Raw genomic sequence first — 22,007 nt, forward strand, 5'->3', positions numbered from 1 at the left:
GGAGAAATATGCATTTATTCGCAACTTTCATGATCTCAGGAGTCCCAAAACGCGACAAACCAAATTAATTACTTCTGAAATGTAGTCACTCCTGTGACGTAGGGAAGTGTAGCAACCATTTTGAGTCTAAGAATGTCCCAGAAACATCCAGGAGACAAATGACAAGTTAAATCTGTTTTGATGATGTGGCTGGAGGAATAAACATTCGCCAGGCCATATTGGGAGATATCATTCCTCTTTGATATCCACCTGAAAAAAGATTAGTAGAGCCTCAGTTTAAAGTCTGATTCGAATGACAGAATCTGAGATTTCAGTGCAGTGCCAAGGCAATGCTGCATTGTCAGCCTAGATTGTGTGACATTGCTTCAGTAGCATGTGAATCCACGACTTGTAACTCAGAATCGGGAGTGCTACCACAGGTAAGCCAGCAGAGGGCTAGGCTAATGATCTGGAGAAATGGGTTCAAATCCCACCACCGTCAGTCCCACATCAGTCAAAATGCTGGTCACTAATATTTTCCATTATGGCAGCCGGCGGAATTGAAATGCAACCAAATAATAAATTTTGAATTGAAAGCTAGACTCAGTAATGATGAACATGAAGCTATCGATTGTCTGGCTCACTGATATCCTTTACTAAGGATCATTCGGCTACTCTTACCCAGTCTGACCTACACGTGCTCCAGACTTCCAGTAATTTGGTGGCTCTTAACTGCCCTCTGAAATGGTCCAGCAAGCTTCTTAGCTGTGGCAATTAAGGATGGGCAACACATGCTGGCCTTGCCAGTGATGCCCACATTCCGTTAAAGAATAAAAACGATTTTAAAAAGTGAAAAATGGCAGCTTAGTTGATTATGGATTCTACCCAATGTATTTGTATAATCTCTCGAGGGATTTCCTAACCAGAGGTAGAATCTGTCAGTTAAAACTGTTAAACATTTCCCTGATCTGAAAGAGTGTGAACTACAGTCCCAAATGTGCAAAAGCATCAAACTGCCTCCAGCTGCATTTAACCTCGTCATTTCCAGTCCTGTAGCCAGTATCTCCCCAGTTTATTTTCAAGCAGTTAAGTTGAAACAGCATTTATTGCTTTTGATGGTGTTCTTTTCCAGAGTTTTTGAGCTGGCATCCTCAAGGTCAATGGATTTTGGACCTGTAATTGGATATCCCACATTTGATACTTTAGCAGCATACTATTCCCACTGCACATTAATAAGCAACATTTTCTGCAGTGATGACACTACTTTTGCATAGCTGGCATGGTATTTTACCATTATCCCAGGAATGTGTTACTGGGGTCCCCAGGAGTGGAACAATATTTGCTGGATCTCTCTAAATACAGTTTGAAAATCACATCTTTCCTGTTCACAGGCAGTTTAAATCAGGAGAAACGCATACCGGGATATTAATGCGTGTGATTTAATCGGGTGATTGATGACGCAATAGAGGTATTCAAAAACATGAAGGATTTTGAGAGGAAATAAAAATCAAGTGTTTCCAGTGGCATAGGATCTGCAACCAGCAGACAGGTTTAAAGTAATTGCTGACAGACTCAGAGGCAAGATGAAGGAAAATGATTTTACGAAGGAGTTAATTACGGTTTGAAAGCACAAGCTGAATGAGTGGTGAGGCAACTTCAGAAGTAACTTTCAAAAGGGAATTGGATATCTACTTCAAATTGAGAAAATTGCAGGGGAATGGAACTAATTGGACAGCTCTTTGAAAGAGCTACTACAAGCACAATGGGCCAAATGACCTCCTGACGCAGAAGATTCCATAATTTTGTGTGCGACTGCACTCAGCAGGAAGAACAGAAGGTCCCAGCTGTCAATTTCTCAACATTTTCCAATGTTCCTCCATAATTGCCCAATCACAAGAAGCTGGGCTGAAACTTGCACAAAATGTTTCACCTCATGGAGCTTTCCATTCAACACAAAAGGACAGCTGAAAACGACCAAACCTCAAAACCCTGAACTTTTGAATTTAGTAAGCTGGATAGCAATGATACGGAGCCAAAAGGTTCAGAAGCGACTGTTGGTACCAATACTTTTCCAGCCTTGGCTGAGGTTTTTTTTTGCCCATCACCCTTCGGCTGTTACAAAATGCTCCATCTGCTGGCCAAATTCAGAACAGACAAAACACCAAATTAACACTGACTCATTCAAGTAACCTTGGAAACACAAGCCCACGCTTCACAGAATCCCTACAATGCAGGAGACCATTTGGTCCACGAGTCTGTATCGACCACAATCCCACCCAGACCCTATCCCTGTAACCCCATATATCTACCTTGCCAGTCCCCCAACACTAAGGGTCAATTTTTCATGGCCAATCAACCTAACCTGCACATCTTTTGGAGTGTGGGAGGAAACCGGAGCACCCGGAAGAAACCCACACAGACACGGGGAGAAGGTGCAAACCCCACACAGTCACCCGAGGCTGGAATTAAATCCGGTTCCCTGTGAGGCAGCAGTGCTAACCACTGTGCCATGAATGTAGAAGGCAAGGAAAAGCTGATCAGCATATTCAAAAGTTGACCGCCTCCGAGGATACTGCTTTCCAATCATCCCCAAATCCCACGACAGCCCAGAATATGTGACAGTGGCAGAAATACACAAACAGTGGGGCTTGTTGGAATGTTTGCTGCAGGTGCAGCCAAAGTTCATGGACAAAAAACTAAATTACAGAAAGGTGCATGGATAGCAGCAGTGAATTTAGGAATTACTGAAATGCTGATTGCAAGAGAATTATTTTAAAAGGCTGAAGTAGGCCATTTTCCAAAGCCATATTTTTATTACTATCTCATCAATATTCACCTCATTAAACATATTCATTTATTGGACTGATTGGCACCATTCATAACGTGCCCACAATGCAGAGGGGAACACCCGAATGGACATTAGTTTAAATCCCCCTCTGCACAGCTGAGAGACCTTTAATTCACAATTTGACAGAAGATCCTTATTCTGCCCAGCAACAGCACGAAGCTGCATTTTAAAACGGCCCTTGGCCAGAAGATCGGGATATCTGCGAGTCAAGACCTGGCAGTGGGATATATGGCACAACTGTACTGTCAATAAAATATTATGGGAATAAAATGGCCAAGGCAGGCAAAGAAACTTAATAAACCAGGATAAAAAGAATAAAAGATTAGATTAAATCCCCCTATACACAGCAGGACAAAATGACATTAACATCTAATCTCGCAAGCATAGAATAAAGACACAAACATCAGAGGTCGATTTAGATAAAGGGACACATTGAGAGGATAATGGGAAACACATTAAAACACCGGGGCAAGAACAGGCAGTCCCATTAAAACGGACACACACCATACATATGCAAATTGACAAAATCTACCAGGGAACTTCCTGACCGGATAGGATACATATTCTTAGTGTTAATCTGTTCAAATGGAAACTGCCCGCCAAATCTTCAGGGCAATAATTAAAGAATCCCGCCTCTTTTTAGGTATTGTAAAATGTATAAGCAAATGTTCCCGCTCGAATTTGGATTCCTTTAAATATCCAGAGCGAATGTGTAACTATGGAGATCATCGTGGCCAAGCCACTGTTTCTGAGCTGGCTACGCGGGTCTCCCTAGGATCCCAGTAATTGTACAAGAAAGAAAAACACTTTGAACCTTGCCTTGAGATTCGACCTCCTTGAATGCACTGGTCCAAGGAATTTTTCCCTACAACAAGGCCATCTGACGAGATACTTTCTGGGTGACATGATAGCTTCATTCTGCCTTTTAAACCAAAAATAATATATCTTGGGACTGTTGCAGATATTCATCGGATTTGAAGTCAACTTTACTGTGCCCAGTTACATTCATTTGGAATATTAGATCCATCAGGTTAATTTGTGAACGGGCACCTTTTACCACATAAACCTATCAGAACTGATGGAGAGCCCGACTTTCACAAGATACGAATGCCTCAATATCCTGAAAATTCCTATTCCGACTTCAAGCGGTGATGGAGGAGTTGCTTCAATTGAGAACAAGCTGATTTGCCTTTTGTAAATAAGACAACAGTATTAATCGTCATTTGGAAGGGCACAGATTAATCAAGGACAGTCAGCATGAATTTAAGGGAAGGTCATATCTGCCTAATTTGATTGATCCTTTTGTTGCTTTCCCAAAAAATTCAATGAGAGTACCAAGTTTAGTGGTAAGATCAGGCATCAGGTCAAGCCCAAGGTGGGTGCAAAGCCATATCTTGTCAGCTTGGATCTTACGATCTGTCTCTCTTGTGGAGACCATGAATTGGATTCAGTTAGAATTTGAATTTGGTTTTTGGCGCAAAGGAGGAATGGATTTGTGTTTGCCTGGTCCACTCTGAGCATTGGCGTGGGGTGGCATGGTGGCACAGTGATTAGCACTGCTGCCTCACAGTGCCAGGGACCCGGGTTCAATTCCCAGCTTGGGTCACTGTGTGGAGTTTGCACGTTCTCCACGTGTCTGCGTGGCTTTCCTCCGGGTGCTCCGGTTTCCTCCCACAGTCCGAAAGACATGGTTAGGTGCATTGACCCAAACAGACGCTGGAATGTGGCGACTGGGAGAATTTCACAGTAACTTCATTGCAGTGTGAATTTAAACCTTACTTGTGGCTAATAAACAAACTTCTAAAAAAACTTTTGGCTTTGTAACTTTAAAAATGGAGGAAAATTTATTTTAAAAATCTACACAGATTTTAGGAAGGCCTTTGAAAGGATCCCACATAGCAGAATGATCAAAAAAGTAAAAGCTGATGGGATTCTAGGCAAAGTGGCAAGTTGGTTCCGAATTAGGCTATGCGGCAGAAAGCAAGGGGTAATGGATGTTTTATGACTAGAAGGCTGTTTTCAGTGGGGCTCCTCAGTGCGCAGTACCAGGTCCCTGGCTTTTCGTGGCATATATTGAAGATTTGGATTTAAATTTGGGGGCATGATTCAGAGTTTGCAGGTGATATGCAAAGTGTGATTGACGGTGAAGACCAGGGCTATATTCTTTAATCTTTCAGTATGGCTGACCGAAATGGAGTGAGTGTACTTGGTGACCACTTTTGTGCTCATGGAGATGGCGTGTTTGACCAGCTCCTTCTGCAGCATGAGGTGGATGGCACCCTTATGCAGAGATGGTGTGCCGCTTGTTGTAGTTAATGGAGTGCGAGGCCTCAGAGGCGATGCACTTGAAGATGTCGGCCACAAAAGAATTCATGACGTTCATGGCCTGGGACGAGATCTGGATGGAAGGGTGGGCCTGGGTCAGCACCCAGTACACGTTGGCGGAATAGCTCTGCTTGAGGGTTTTCCTCCGGGTCTTGGTGACTTTAGTCAGCGACTGCTTGGATGCCTTCCACGACATGCCGCCCTTGGCCACAAGCTCAGGCATTCTGCTCCACTTCAACTGACCAGAAGTCAGACACAGAAGATAGCAATTGGACGAGTCAGGCGGGCAGAAAAGTGGCAGATGGAATTCATTCTGGAGAAGTGTGAGGTAATGCATTTGGGGAGGGAAAGAAAGGCAAGGGAATGCACAATAAATGAGAGAAAACTGAAAAGAGTAGAGAAGGAATTTTGGAGTGCATGCCCACATATCCCCAAAGGCAGCAGGACAGGTCAGTGCTTAAGACATACACGATCCTTTTCTAAGTATAGAATAAAAGAGCAGGGAGATTCTTCTAGAACTAAACAAAACACTAGCTAGATTGCAGCTGGAACACTAAAGTTTTCACCATTGCATTCAAGGAAGGAGAAGGTACAGAGAAGATTTATGATGGTGCTGCCAGGAATCGGGAATTTTAGCCATGTGCAAAGACTGGATTGGCTGGCGTTGTTTTTGTTGGATCGGGGAGGCTGAGGGGAGATATGATTGCAATGCATAACATTATAAATGGGCCTTGAGGCAGTGGGTAGAAAGGACAGAATTTCCTTGAGCAATAACTGGGGGACTTCAATTTAAATTAGTTTGTAGAAATATTAGAGGGGAACGGAGGAGAAGTTCTTTCACCCTGAGGGTGATGAGGGTCTGGAACTCTGCCCGAAAGGGTACGAGGGGTAAGAAATCCTCATTGCATTGTTATGATTCTAGACTGGACAACCTAATTGTGACAAACTGCACATTAAATGGCAGGCATAACCAAGACAGATCTCCATGTTTCTCAGTAACCCACCCAGACATCAATGATCGCAGTCATAAAAATTCTTTAAAATTCTGATTTACTCGAGACATTTCAGCTTTTCTTCCTCAAAGAGCTCGGCCAATCCCCAGATGACAGTTCTGCTGCAGTCGAGTTCCACAGGGATAAGCCTCAAAGAGCAAAATATTTCAGATCACTCTCAGACGCACTCCAAGACCCAGCCTTCTTTTACAAGTGAGGTGAACTATATCCAAGACTGCATCTCAATATGTTGGCCAGGTTAAACTCCAACGCCTAAACACTGACACTTTCCTGAGCCACAATGCTGCAAACAACTGCTTCTGAGCTTCCCCGAAGCCTTGATCTCCATAGCTGTACCAAGCAACTATCCCTACTGGGCCTGTGTGACCCAGCTCTCAGCTACACCAAGCAAATACTGCCCCTGTGCTTATTTGAATCAAAACTCCTCGCAGCAGAGCTCCCAGATCTTTTCTGAGCCCCAGACCTTGAGAAGCAGAGCTAATGGAGCACGTAAGGTGCATGGTGCTCTGTCTCCTCTGAGTCTGCTCCCAATTGACCTGTCATGTGAGCTCATTTTTGCACCGTAATACCCCAAACCCTGTAGCCGCTGTTTTTTGCCCCCTCTCCAAATAGATTGCCCTGTCCCTCTCCCCCGCTTGTGCCAGAATACCCTGCATGCCACGAGTTGTGGTCCCGAAAACACACATTTCTTTACAGCATTTAAAAATGATTTGGATATGCGTTTGGAGGGCTGCAAGCCACAGGGATAAGTAGAGTTGGAAAATATGATTAGGCTGGATAGTGTTGTTTGGCTGGCACAAACAAGATTGTTTCCTACCCTACAGATTTCTATGATTCTATACGGAGGATAAGGCTGGTTTAAAATCAACAAAAACCTCTGGACCCAAATTCTGGTGAATATTCACATTAAGACCTGCTGTGCATTTCAAATGTTTTCTGTATTTGAAACCTTATAACAGAGGGCCAGAAACACCATCATTGATACTAACGACAAGTTTAACAGAAATTTTCTGTTACATTTTAATGGAGGCATAATCTCCTTAAAAGGTAGATTAAAACTTCTGCTAAAATGGCTCATTTGCTACTATGACTTATAGTAGTTTGTAGCACAATTATTCGTTGGCCATTCCTTAAAGATTTATAGTTGCCTGGTAAGTTAAATTTACTGGACATGGTGGCCAGCTGAAAAATTAAAATGGATGATTGTGTGTTTGTGGGAAGAGAGATAGTGTTCTCAGGTGGACCTTACTAACTGCCTTCAGTTCCTTATTAATAACTAATCTCATTCCTATTGCACGTTGGCCCTCTAAAACAGACGCTGGGCATGTTCTCTTTCCCAGTTATTTCACAGGCCTTCCGCCACCTCAGTCGAAGTGGAAAACAACTTTTGAAACTGCAGAACATAAGCCAGCTACCGCACTCAGCAAAGGCCAGCAGATCTGTTCCACATCACATACTATCAATTTGGGCTTTTTCTTTATACTTTTTACTGTGCCTCAAATGAACTGGAACTTGACCTCGTATGTGAAACATCTGGAATAGCACTGCACAGGATGGAAAGCTGATCTGTGATTCTCAGCGCCAGGGACCTGGGTTAGATTCCCAGCTTGGGTCACTGTCTGTGACAATCTGCACGTTTTCCCTGTGTCTGGATGGGTTTCTTCCGGGTGCTCCGCTTTCCTCCCACAGTCCGAAAGACGTGCTGGTTAGGTGCATTGGCCATGCATATTTCTCCTCAGTGTATCTGAACAGGTGCTGGAGTGTGGTGGCTAGGGGATTTTCACAGTAACTTCATTGCAGTGTTAATGTAAGCCTACTTGTGACACCAATAAATAGAATATGCAAACTAAATACAACCAAGTATAAGCTCCAGAAAACCCCCCAACAAAACACGTAACTTAGGCTAAAATCTGCACACATTTGCTGAGGTGACGACTATAAAGAAGCAAGACTAGATCAGAGGATTAGACAGAAACACAAGTGCTGTGTTTAATAGTTTGAGTTCACCATCAAGTCATTTCAAGGTTCTTCAGAGTCCACGTATCAGAATTGTTGATCGAAAAATATATATTTCTACATGTTTCAGTGTCCATGGTATTTCCCAACATGGAGTTGGTCATTGAAATGACAGTAAATAAAGTAATCATCAATACTTGTTTAATTTTATTACCAGTCTTTGCTGCCGGGTTAAAGGTAAAACAAAGCTACAATAGCAGAAGATGGCCAACATACCAGGTTGAGTAATGCTCTCTCCAGAATTAACCACGACGAGCTAATTCTGGCACAATGTACCCGGCCAGATTTTGAAAAACAAAAATTGCTTTTGGAGGGCTCATTCAATAAGGGGAATGATAACACCTTGTCATGGAGTTGCAAGCTTAAATATAATACTTCACAAGTTTGGAGTGTGTGGCCAGCTAAGCTGGATCTATCCACAGATAAAGACGTGAAAGAAAGTGTCGGCAAATCACCTCGCCTGCATCTAACACTTCAATATTAAAACCAGTTTGTGCTAACTCCTTCCCAAAGAGAATCACACTCAGTTAATGAAAGAAACAATTTTAAACATTTATAGGAGCTATGCACTCCTATTAAAAAAGAGGAAGATTTTTATGATTTGAAACAGAACAAATCCTCAGCTGCAGCATTGTAGCATATGGTGGTAGAATTTTAAATATGACAACCTTGGTGTAACTTAATAAATCAAGGAAACTTCATCACTACTTGCCATATTTTTCTTACGAACTCTGGCACTTTTATAAGCACAGTGACAGCAGGATTCAAATAAAGCCTGGAATGAATTTATGCCAGGGAACATCCTGAACATTTCAAACATAACTGCAACTAGAAACAGATTTAGTACAACAAGTGGGTTTGCCGCATTTTTATATAAACAGCATTTCGAAACATTTCCAGGGACATACACTAAATAAACTTGCCTGCAAACTATTAGCTCATTTTTGCACTTTCCTGCTTAAAGCTCAATGCCAACACTTGTGATCCCACTGTGCTAACTTTAATTTCAGTATTTCATTACATCGCATGCCAACTAATGTAAAAGACACTGCCCCGACAAGTCTGTAAAAATATATTCCTTAAAGAACAGGAAGCAACTGTCTTCAATATTTTAAAAAAAGCCTGCAACTCCGTTTCCGTTTGGCACTCTCATTCCACAGATTCCAAGATTTAACTTGCACTTGGCACATTTATCTAGGTCAGCATAACTTCCCCTTCAATGGTTTCCATGGCGACTGCCGTATAAATTGGATGTAGGCCAGGAATTAACTTTCAGTGACTGTTTTTCCTGTTAGATTGAGTACCGCGAGCATCTATAGGAAGCGTTTAAACGTTTTAAATCATTCTGCATTTTCGATAACAAAATGTGCCGATCATATTTTTACAGAAACGATAACATACCCAACATTAAGTTTGCTCTATTCTCAGCAGGACACATTTCTGCAGAGAACGAGGGGGAAGGTGAAAATCACAGCTCTTTCCCACACTGTTTTACAATGCAAGTTCAAGGACGCAAGTAATACGGAATCACAAAATGGTCATCCCTAACTCTTATCTAAATAATCTGAACAGCAATTCACCACAAGTCTCTCCTTCCTTCAAATCTGCCCACGAAAATAGATCTTGAACTGATTTATCCTCAAACTATCTCCCAATAGCTTGATTAAAAAGCAACTTGTGAGATTGATACACATGGATTGGTATTTCGCTATTTTTTTGGTGTAATATAGCTAAAAGTAAACAAGACAAAATTTGAAAAGATGTCCTCAAAAGCCTAATAAACCCCAGTACCCATTGTTTGGCCATACATGAAACAGAATCTGACTGGCTTCTCCTCCTCACTTTTTATATCACCACGTTACATCTATGTTTCATAATGTGTTAAATGCGAAACACTTGATAATTTTGCCAAAAGTGATGATTGCTTTGCTAAAGGTGCAAGCGTGCTATTTGTAACACAAGTGACAAATAGCACATTTAGGCAGAATGCAGAGCCAATTTCAGAACACTGAAATTCTTCGGTATTATCAATATCCACCCCCCACCCACCCAAACCAGATAGTTAAGATTTTTCAGTTCTGGAACCTCGCATCAACACACAGTCCAACAGCACCATCTAGTGGGAATTCCATGCGACTTTGTCTGACATTTGTGAACCAAAACTGAAATACTTGCTTGAAAAAAAATCACAAAAAATAGTTGCTTATGAGTGGCAGTGAACTAATAATGTATTGCAAGTTATTCAGGCTAGTTCTAAAAATACACCTCCACCCCAAATAGGAGACTATCTTCCAATGTGTTTCCAGCATTTTATGTTAATCTCACTGATGTTTTAATCCAGTATTCCTGGTGGTGTCAACTAATTGTTTCTCCTGTCTGTTGAGTTCCATATCTCAGTTGTACTTGTTGAATGCTCTTAGATGGGAAGGAGAGTCACTGAGTGTTGCTGAACAAAGGTCATATTTCCTTTGCCCACAGAGATGTCACCACAAAGCACTTGCACCAGCAGTAACGTCACAAAGTAGAGCACAAAATGCCAAAGATGTGAAAAAGGAAATGGGTAGAAACACAAAGCAGTGTACAGAAAATACAAACTTACTCAGAACATACCTCACCAAAGCCTGGCATGCTCAATCTAAACTTCTAAAACACTGAAATGTTATAATCTGAAAGCAGCCTCAAAACATTACACGCACCGTTCATATCCCAATTGAAGTTTTAAATTGATATCACCCAATTCCAATTGTTTCAGTGCAAGCAGGAACAGAATCCAACACAAACTAACTCAATCCAACACGACCAATTGCTTGGACAAAAAAAACGTTCCCAGACTTGCACAGTTATTATTACACTTGAAGTTCCATTCTGCTTCAGGCAATACAACATTCTGCTTGTCAAATTATGTGCATTTTAGTCACAGTGCGCAGACTCAACCCAGATTTTATTTCTGGACATAAAACGAGACATGTCAGTATGAAGGAGGTAACCCCCTACCTGTTAGACAATTTAACAAATAGATACTAAATCCCCATGTTGAAAAGCATGCGTTTTCCCCGCACAGTATTGGTCCCAATCACCTGCTCAGGAAATCCATTTCCCCTCGAACTTGCATCGGCCCCATCTTCCTGGCAACAGATTAATCCTCCTGTACAGATACCTGTGATTATGTTCATGTAACATGTCCAACTGCAGTTTTCAGTACCTTCTGATCTGATCTCGGAATGAGATGGCACACCCTTTTCTCAATTACTGAATACTTCTCTCTCCTTTACTCATACTTTCACGAACATCTTATATTACATTCATTCACACAACACTGTACCAGCATTATTGAAGTGTTAATTATTTGTCTATGATGCAGTATATAGTTGAAGAAATAAAGCAGTTAAAGCACAATATGATTTAAGTTACCATTAAAAAATGATTTTATTTCTGGTTTTACCCTAACTGAGGCACTGGTTAATTCTAGCAAACCGTATATTCACAGTGAATAGAATTATTGGTGGTGAAGCAGTATTGATCTACAACTATTTTAATTATAGCTGAGAGTTAAGTTATGCAGCACATGGGGAGCAAAATGAGATAACTGTCAATTACACATTTTCCAAGGCAAGGCATTTGGGAAATCTGCAGCAACATACAATAATCCTTGTTAAAGAGAAAGGCATATAAAATCAATTGTATTTTGTAGACAGTACTTTTGATTTAATGGCTGTATATTAATGGTGATTTTCAACATCTATGCCACCATTGCACATAACCTTGTTTGGATACAACTCTGTACAAACACAATGGACAGTGTGATGCCGAACTATGAATGACTAAACCAGATTAAAATTCTTCAAGCAACCAAATTTCATAGAGGCATGCTCAAAGGGCTACTGTTTTTTTTTTCCAATAAGGAAGCAGATTCTTACCTTTCGACAACGAGGGTTGGGGCAGCTGAACATATTGATGTCTTTGTCCAGCAGTGCTGGGAAGTTGCAGAATGGGCACCTGGGACAAACAATGTGACATAAAACATAAATTTAACCAGTACAGTGCATTTAAATACTCCACATAGAAGTACATTTAATTATCCAGTCCTGGTACTTATTCAGCCAAAGCTCCCAGATTCACTTCCCGATTTGTGCTGCTAGCTGATCTTAGGCAGGGCAGCAGTTAGGGCAATTAATGTTGATATTAGCACATTAGAGAGAGATGGCCTATGTTCAAAAAACGAGGATGTAGAAGTGGTTTGGGTTGAGATGAGAAAGAGAAGGAGTCACTTGTGGGAGTGGTGTACAGGTTCCCAATTTCTAACTGCACGGTAGGACAGCGTATAAAGGAAGAAATGTGGTAGCTTGTCAGAAAGGTGTAGCGATAATCATTGGGGATTTTAATTTACCTTCAGACTGGAAACATCAGATGGGCAATGGTAGTGTAGAGGAGGGAGTTCATAGAATGTTTCTGGGATAGTTTCTTACAACAGCACCTTCTGGAGCCAACTATAGCAAGACAGAATAAATTCAGAGAAAAAGCATGTAATAGTGCAAAGGCTGATGGCAAATCAGAAGATTGAATAGAATACAGGCAGCACGGTGGCACAGTGGTTAGCACTGCTGCCCCTCAGTGCCAGATCCCGGGTTTAATTCCGGCCTTGGATCACTGGCTGTGTGGAGTTTGCACGTTCTCCCCGAGTCTGCATGGGTTTCCTTCGGGTGCGCCAGTTTCCTCCCACAGATCAAAGATATGCAGGTGAGGTTGATTGGCTGTGTTAAATTGCCCCTTAGTGTCCCAAGTGTAGTTTACGGAGATTTGCTGGGTTAGGGGGACAGGATCTGTTGGAGAGTTGGTGCAGACTCAATAGGCTGAATGGCCTCCTTCTGCACTGTAGGGATTCTACGAGAGAAAGCTACCTAGAAATATAAACATGGATAAGATTAATTTCTATTGATATTTAAACAAGAGAACCTAGTTAACCAAGTGAACATTGGTCCGATAAAAAGTGCGTCAGAGGAATTGATAATGGAAAGCAGGGAAATGGCAGCTAAATTGAAATTTACCAGTCTATGGAAGAATACAAGTAACATCTCAAATAGCTGAGAATTAGGAAGTGGAAGGGAGGGAGAAACTCAGGAAAATTGCAACCACCAGAGAAGTGGTACTGAGTAGATTTTTGGAGCTGCGGGCTGACAAATCCCGATCCTGATGGACTTCATCCTCGGGGATTAAAAGAAGTGGCTAGTGAGATATCAGTGCACCGGTCTTGATTTTCCAAAACTCCCTAGATTTGGGAAAGGCTCTACTAAATTGGAAAATAGCAAATGTAACTCCTTCATTCATAAAGGGAGACTTAAAGCAGGAAATTACGTGCTGGTTAGCTTAACATCTGTTGTGAGGAAATGTTAGAAGTTATTATTAAAGATGTTATATCAGGGCACTTTGAAAAATTCAAGGCAATCAGTTTTGTGAAAAGGAAATCACGTTTAACCAATTTATTGGAGTGCTTTGAAGGAGTCACACGTGATGTGGATAAAGGGGATCCGGTGGGTACACAGAATTTAGATTTCCTGAAGGCATTTGATAAGGTGCCTCATCAAAGGCTATTGCGGAAAATAAAAGCTCATGATGTAGAGGGTAACATACTGACTTGGACAGAAGATTGGCTAGAGAACAGGAAACAATTGTCAGAAATGAATCTTTTTCTGGTTGGCAGGGTGTAAACAGTGATGCGCCACAAGGACCTGTGCTGGGGCCTCAACGTTTACCGTTTATATAAACGACTTGGATGAATATATACTGGCAGACAAGGTCACTGACAGCAAGTTCATCCAGTTAAACGGAAGCAGAGCAATCAACAACACATTGATGCATTAAAGAAAATAAGGTACAATTAACATAAGCTTCTAAATAAAGGCAACCCAGTCACTCGTGACTGAACATTCAAGTTCAGGTCTGCAGCATTTGCGATTCAACTCTGTTTTGGGAGGACATAGTTCTCAGTCAGACCACTAGATGGAGCAGCACATTGAAGCAATGCATTGCACTTTGCAGTAGGGATTGACAATAGGCCCAACTCTCTCAGTCTCCCACTGGTGCATCATCAAATGCATTATTCAAAACCAGGGAAGGTGCAAAAGTAAAATACTGCAAAAAGAAAAAGTGGCGATATTAACTTGTGATGTCTAAGACGCTCACCCTAAAAGAAATAGGAACAGAAGTTATATGTCCCCAGTAAGCTGTTCCAACATTCAATAAAGTCATGGCTGATCTTCCACCTCAACTCAATTTTTCTGCCCTATCCCCTAGTTCTCTTAGTATTCAGGAATCTTTTGATCCAAGTCTCAAGCAAACTCAACAACCACAGCTCTCCGAGGTAGAGAATTCCCAAGATCCACAATCTTGTGAATTTCTCATCTGTCCTGGATGGAGGACCCCTTATCCTGACACCGTAACTCCAGTCCTAGACTCTGCAGCTTGTGGAAACAGCTTCTCAGTTCAAAGCCTTATGGATTTAATAGGCTTCAATAAGATTACGTCTCATTCTTCCAACCCCAGAGAACAGAGTTAAAGAGAATCCCAAAGCATTTTATATCAACACATTAAAAACAAGAGGAAAGGGAAGGACCACTCAAGGATAAGGAGGATAAAGGAACTTGTGCTAGGAAGCAGAGGATTTAGGCAAGATCCTAAATGAGTACTTTGCGTCAGTATTTACCAAGGAGAAGGACATGAAGGATAGTGAGATTAGTGTGGAACATGCTAATGCGCTAGGGCATTTTGAGATCAAAACAAAAGTGGTGTTGGGTCCTTTGACCCTGGAGCGGGTCATATCTTACTAACTTCACCGATTTTTTTGAGGAGGTAATGAAGGTGATTGATGAGGGTAGAGCAGTGGATGCTGTCTACATGGATGTTAGTGAAGCTTTCGACAAGGTCCCTCATGGTCGGCTCACCCGGAAGATTAAGATGCAAAGGATCCATGGTGACTTGGCCGCTTGGATTCAGAATTGACTTGCCCATAGAAGTCAGAGAGTAGTGGTGGAAGGGTGTTTTTATGGTTGGAAATCCATGACTAGTGCTGTTCCGCAGGGATCCGTACTGGAACCTCTGCTGTTTGTGAAATATAGAAATTACTTGGATGAAAACATAATGGGTGTGTTAGTAAGTTTGCAGATGACGCAAAGGTAGGTAGAGTTGTGGATAGTATAGAAGATTATCAAAGGATATCAATCAGCTGCAGATATGGGCAGAGAAATGGCAGATGGCATTTAATCCGGGCAAGTATGAGGTGCTGCACTTTGAGAGATCAAATGTTAAGGGTAAGTATACACATAATGGCTAGACACTGAACGTCATGATTCCCACTCACCTGAGGAAGGGGCTTAAGGCTCCGAAGGCTTGTGGCTTTTGCTACCAAATAAACCTGTTGGACTTTAACCTGGTGTTATTAAACTTCTTACTGTGCAGACACTGAACAGCATTGATGTCGGGGGATCTTGGGGCTCAAGTCCATAGCTCCACGAGAGTGGCCACACAAGAAGATAGGAAGGCATGCTTGCCTTTATGGTTGGGGCACTGAGTACAAGAGTCAAGGTGCCTTTATAAAACTTTGGTTAAGCCGCACTTAGAGTAGTGTGTTCAATTCTGGTCGCCACATTAGAGGAAGGAATTGGAGGCTTTGGAGAAGGTGCAGAAGGTGTTTACCAGGATGCTGCCTGGATTAGAGGGCATGAGCTATAAAGGGAGACTGAACAAACTAGGGCTGTTTTCTCTGGAGCAGCGGAGGCTGAGGGGAGACCTGATAGAAGTCTATAAAATTATGAGGGACATAGATAGAGTTCACAACCAGAATTTTTTCCCAGAGTTGAAATGACTAATACTAGGGAGCATGCACTTTAAGTGAGGGGGGAAAAGTTCAAAGGACTGGTGAGGGGCAAGTTTTCTTTTTTACACAGAGTGGTAGGTGTCTGGAACGCATTTCCGGGGTGGTGGTGCAGGCGGATACAACAGAGGTGTTTAAGGAGCTTTTAGAAAAGCACATGAAAATGCAAGGAATAGAGGGATATGGACCAAGGGCAGGCAGAAGGGATGAGTTGAATTTGGCGTCATGTTCGGCACAACATCGTGGGTCAAAGGGCCTGGACTGTTCTATGTCCTCTGTAACATAGGTACTTACTAGTTAATCCCTCCTCACAGGACAGCTCTCCATCCCAGGAAATAAATCTAGTGACTCCTTGTTGTGTATCAGGGGGTGGGTGAGGGACATGCAGAGTCACCAAAACTGCATATAAATGCAGCAAGACTTCCTAATTCTAGCGCTCCTACTTAAGGGAAAAGGTAAAAACTTGCACGTTATAGTGTCTTTATCTTCCGAAGCATTTACAAACACTGTTTTTGAAGTAAAGTCAGCAGATGTGACAGTAAGTTTGTGAGAAAAGTTCTACAAACAGCATTCCAGAGACTAGGTGCAAAATCTAGGCTAGCATTCCAGTGCAATGCTTGATGGGGTTCTGCACTGTAGATGGTGGTTTCTTTCAGATGAGTCATTAAAACCAGCATCTCATCTGGCCCTATTTAAAGTTATCCTGGGTATTCTGGCCAATATGCATCTCTCAACCAATATCACTAAAATCAGATTGTCTGGTCATTATCACTATTTGTGGGACCTTGCTGTGGACAAACTGGTTCCTGTGTTTCCTACCTTGCAACAATGACTACGCTTGACAAGAACATCTCTAGTTATAAAACAATTTTGGACATAGATCATAAAAATCTTTCTTATTCCTTAAATAAAGTGAAAGCCAACATTGTGCAAGTAAGCTAAATTTTCAGATCTAACAACTGTTCAGTATAGTTACAAACAGTCAGTAGTTACAGGAAACAACTCGCAACTGTGCCTAATGAGCTAAATGCTGGTTGAACACTGGTCTAGGTCTGTTTAATGAAGTATAGAAGACAGTGTGTGTCGGATACCAACCGTACTAGTTCATCAGCACAGGCTGTAGCAATCGCCTCCTCTGCTTGACGTTCATAGTATTTGCATAGTATGTTCTCTGGCAATACCTTTTCCAGTTCACCATTGAGGAACGTGCAGCTACAGCAACTATCCATACAGCTCAACTGGGACTGGAAACAAAGGAAAACAGATACAAATACATCGGAAAACACATCAGTTTGATTGTTTGGCCACCTTACATTCAATACCAAACAGTTTTGGTTATCAAAATTGTATTTGTTAACAACATCAATTAGACACAGCAAAATATCTTAAATTATCAGAATATCATCTTCATTCCTAGTGCAAACTTTGCTACACAGAATGCCAAAAGAACCACAACCCAAAAAACTATTAATTGCTGCTTAATCCCAATTCATCAATATTTTTCTCTCAATCTATTCTCAATTCTCCTTTATCCCTCAAAAATAGTCTTCCCTGCTTCATCTCTGATCCTTCACATCATACTTCATCTGATTTGTCTTGGCGCCCCATTTAAGCACACGATCCTGATGGACTTCATACTGTTTCTCCAATACCACAGCTGAAAGAGAAATGTGTCTGCTTCCATCCAGTCAGTGGTAACTTCATCCTGGCAAACACTTCCATGGGCCACATTCTAATATCTCAACCAACTGGCTGTTGTTCATATTTGTGCCTGGATAGCGAATGCCAACTGGCACCTGAAGTATTTACTTTGCTCACCTAAATTCTGCACAAGACACTGATTGTTGGTTAGTGATCAGGAGTACTAGCTTGATGTCTTTTCCTTTCTCGACCCAGAGGCGTGCGGAGGAAGATGAGCTTCAGCACCCCGACTATTGCATTCTAGCATTTCAAATACTGTGTCATTTTTAATCTGTTCAATATTGCCCTTGTGCTTCCCTCTGTCTTCAATGCACTGTGCCTACATAATACTCATCTAAGCTACATTCCCTTATTGTCAATAAAGAGCTAATGCTAATTGTCATGGCATAGGATCACATCCTCAATTAAAAATGGAGAATTAACCCGCAGTTTAGATTTCTGTAATAGATATCACATTTCAACTTGTTAATCATACAAATACAGTACAATGGTGAGGAACTGTTCAACACACAATAAACCAACAGCTAGCACAATCTCTTGCATCTGTTAATGTGCAGTTTACTACAGAACTTGGGACAGTTTGTACAATGAAATAGCTGGAACCAGGTAATGTCACAAAAAGGTACATTATTATAGAAATTAAGCTCTTTTTATTCCAGGTATGCACTTAGACCTTAGGGACATAAGCCTCTGGTTTTTCAAAGGGCACTTCTTTTAAATTGTGTCCTTACCTTGCCAGCTCCAAACACAGCCTCCTGTGCATATCTCACGAGGCATTCTTTACAGAAGAGGTGACCATCACTACATTGTGTCAACTCCTCAAAGGCAAATTCTCCGTAACAACAGCCGCATTCAATCAGCTGTCCATCCTGTAAGCAGCAAGAGTTGAATTTATTGCAGATTAACTTTGTCCACATGCTGGATAGTATACTTTTGACAATTTGACTTTTTTTGTATTGTTAAATAAATCCAAGCAAGTTGAATTAAGCAGCTGGAACAGAACAGTACTAGTATATTTTCCAAGCGCATTTTGAAAACTCCTGTCATTTCTCATGAAATCATCTTGAATTCTGAATAGAAGGCAGTGACGAAGGATGTTGATTAAGCAAAACAATGCTTTATCTGATTTGCAACATTTGTGCTGACTGCATCAATCACTCTGGCTTGCTGTTAATCATACCCATGGCACTGTTCATCAATATACCTAATCTCCATTTTGTGGCCTTCCTGAACAAAATTACTGAAGCGTTTTCATGGAGTATAGAATCTCCATGGACCCCTTGGAAATTGCATTAATGACTGAGCAAAAAGCAGGCTTGTTTCAATCAGGCAGAAACACTACAATCAATTTGACTTTGGACATTCAAATGGAGAAGTGCAACCTAGATTTCAGTAGAAAAAAAGCAAGGCAACACAACGTACACAATTTTGTTTTGAAGAGACTGCTTTATCAATTGATGTTGGTGACTTCAGTGATGGGGGTGCAGAAATATCTGCATTATTAAAGAGATAATTGGCTGGTGACAGTGCGATAATTCTGAGTATCAGTTCAGAACAACAGCAAAGCTGCTGAACTGCAGCTCTCCTCCAAAGACAACATTTGAATATTTGCACCTGAAAGAATTGCCTTACAAGAAAAACATTTTAAAAAATATTTTTAAGCATCTTGGGCTAGAAATTATGGAATGTCCATACTTAATCTTAAAGACAGGGAGTTTGAACCTTGGGCCTCAATAGAATGAAGACAGTGCTGTGGGAGGAGTGGAAAACACGATTTAAAAATTGGGCTACAGCTAGCACACAGACATGATGGTCGGTGTGGGAAATGTTGGCTTGGAGGTTGAGGAGGGGGGGCAAATGTGGAGTGTTTGGGGATCATGCGTAAGCAAGTGCTTTCTGCCCACCATTTTGGAGTCTTAGATGTACACCTGGCACCTGAAAGATAGCCGCCTATGCTATCCAATTTCTGGATCCTTAAGAATCCATTGCAAATGCTTGATCCCACATTTTCCTGATGAAATCAGGTGACAGCATTCAAAAATGCATGCAATCATTTAATGGACAAGACATATTATGCAGATCATTCAAAGTTTTTAAAGGGAAAGGTGAATGTTAATTTAAAATTAAAAATCCACAAGGTACAAGATTTTAAAACAAAAAAATGCTAGAAATGACAGCAGCTCCAGCGACATCTGGGAAGACAACTTGATATTTTGGTCTAAACCCTTTATCACAACTAGAATGGGAAAAACAGAACTGACATAGAACAGATGGAATAGGAACATGGGTTGGCAAAAATTCAACATGTTTGCGTTTAATTATAGCATTTCAAGAAACAATCCAATGTGTGGATGGTTCTTAACATGCCTATTTTCAACTAGAATCCAAAGGGCAGAACAAATCACGGAACAAAATCTGAGGAGATGCATCTGTGCTTTAAAATGCACAAATGGAACATTCAGATGGCTCTCAGCATGGCCAATTTTGAAAGAAAACAAGGTAACTTATAAAAGATTTATGAAATTGGGTGCTACTCCAAAATTGGAAACGACTAAGTTAATATGCTGACTTAGAAGTGTTGTCTATCTTGTGCTTACCTTTTGATATTGTTCTTCATTCATTTGCATAGCAAATTGAAAATCTGCATACTGCAACAGAAAGAGATTTATAAGTACGACTCCAAGAGTGAATTGCAAAACATCCAACTTTTGAAATTTTCTTTGCCTGTTCTTCCCCCATTTCGTGATCTCTATTTAAGGCTCCTTTTTGAGATAGGGTTCCATAAAGGCCACAAACCCTCCAGCATGCAAGCAATTTATTCATATGTAAAGTTGGAACAGTCAACTACAGGAGCAGCATATCAGGACAAATCCTGTCATCATATGGGCACTTGCTGTGGGAATCAACTGAAAGCAATCTGGAATCAAATTCTCAGCCCCTTCCTAAACTGGAGGTGCCAAGGCTCATTGCAGCAGCCATATCCTGCCCACATGAAGGTCAACAAGTTCAGCTGGAATAGGGAAGTCCAGACTATGACTCAGTTACTCAGTGCATGAACTGGTTCAAGTGCCAGGGAGCTGGCAACACAAGTATTTTTTGCACTTAAATTTTCTCTCGAGTTTTCGGTTTTGAAAATATTTGTTCCCAAAGTTCAAGAGTTGGTCACTGAGTGACACATTTCAAACAGATATTTTGTATCCCATTTTTAAAAAATAATAACATTTTTTTTCTTTATCCTTATCCCTCAAAGTGCTACATTTACTCAAGCTTGTAGCAGGTTCTGGAAGGGCTGTATGTTATTTAAATCTGATGCACGCTTAAGATTTCTTTTGACTCCTTCCCAAATCAGCCTCTATTTTCACATCCAACCCCGTCAACCCCCCTCAGGCAATATGCAACCCGACTCACCGCGAGAAGTGGCACAAGAGATCCACTACAATATATTTAAAATATGGGCCACGGTATAGAATTGGAAAACAAAACATGAGAAAGAGAATGGAATGGGGGAAGGATGTGAATTAGAATTGGGAATGGGGGGGGAGGGGGCAGAGACATGGTGAAATTATGCTGTTTAAGTCACAAATATGATTTAAGCAAAACTGTGCTGGTGTGAAAAAGTATATTTCACATGGAAGCTTTCCCACAGAAAAGTAAAAAGATAGACTTGTCATAGCACAAGTAGCCTATCGAGTTCAGGCCAGCTCAGCTAGTCCTGCTCCCCTTCTCTTTCCCTGTAACCGTGCAAACATTTTCAGTTCGGATAAACAAAGAAGAACAACAAAGAACAATACAGCACAGGAACAGGCCCTTCGGCCCTCCAAGCCTGCGCCGCTCATGTGCCCAACTAGACCATTTGTTTGTATCCCTCTATTCCCAGTCTGTTCATGTGGTTATCTAGATAAGTCTTAAACGATCCCAGCGTGTCCGCCTCAATCACCTTGCTTGGCAGTGCATTCCAGGCCCCCACCACCCTGTGTGTAAAATACATCCCCCTGACATCCGTGTTGAACCTTGCCCCCCTCACCTTGAACGCGTGACCCCTCGTGTTCGTCACCTCCGACCTGGGAAAAAGCTTCCCACTGCTCACCCTATCTATGCCCTTCATAATTTTATACACCGCTATTAGGTCGCCCCTCATCCTCCGTCTTTCCAGGGAGAACAACCCCAGTTTACCCAATCTCTCCGCATAGCCAAGACCCTCCATACCAGGCAACATCCTGGTCAACCTTTTCTGCACTCTCTCCAAAGCCACCACGTC

General features: G+C 41.5%; 1 protein-coding gene across 2 annotated transcripts in view; it reads right to left on the reverse strand.

Moving 5' to 3' along the window:
- The window catches only part of rnf216 (ring finger protein 216), a 210,346-nt gene that overhangs the window by 125,024 nt on the left and 63,315 nt on the right, over window positions 1-22,007 (reverse strand). For both annotated transcript variants that reach the window (XM_078240136.1, XM_078240137.1), the window contains exons 10-13: window positions 20,347-20,397; window positions 18,481-18,618; window positions 17,144-17,292; window positions 12,099-12,177 (exon numbers count right to left, since the gene is read on the reverse strand). In XM_078240136.1, the coding sequence (XP_078096262.1) occupies window positions 12,099-12,177; window positions 17,144-17,292; window positions 18,481-18,618; window positions 20,347-20,397 (417 nt within the window). The remainder of the gene's footprint in view (window positions 1-12,098; window positions 12,178-17,143; window positions 17,293-18,480; window positions 18,619-20,346; window positions 20,398-22,007) is intronic.

Source organism: Mustelus asterias, chromosome 23 (genome assembly GCF_964213995.1).
Source record: "Mustelus asterias chromosome 23, sMusAst1.hap1.1, whole genome shotgun sequence".
NCBI lineage: Eukaryota > Metazoa > Chordata > Chondrichthyes > Carcharhiniformes > Triakidae > Mustelus > Mustelus asterias.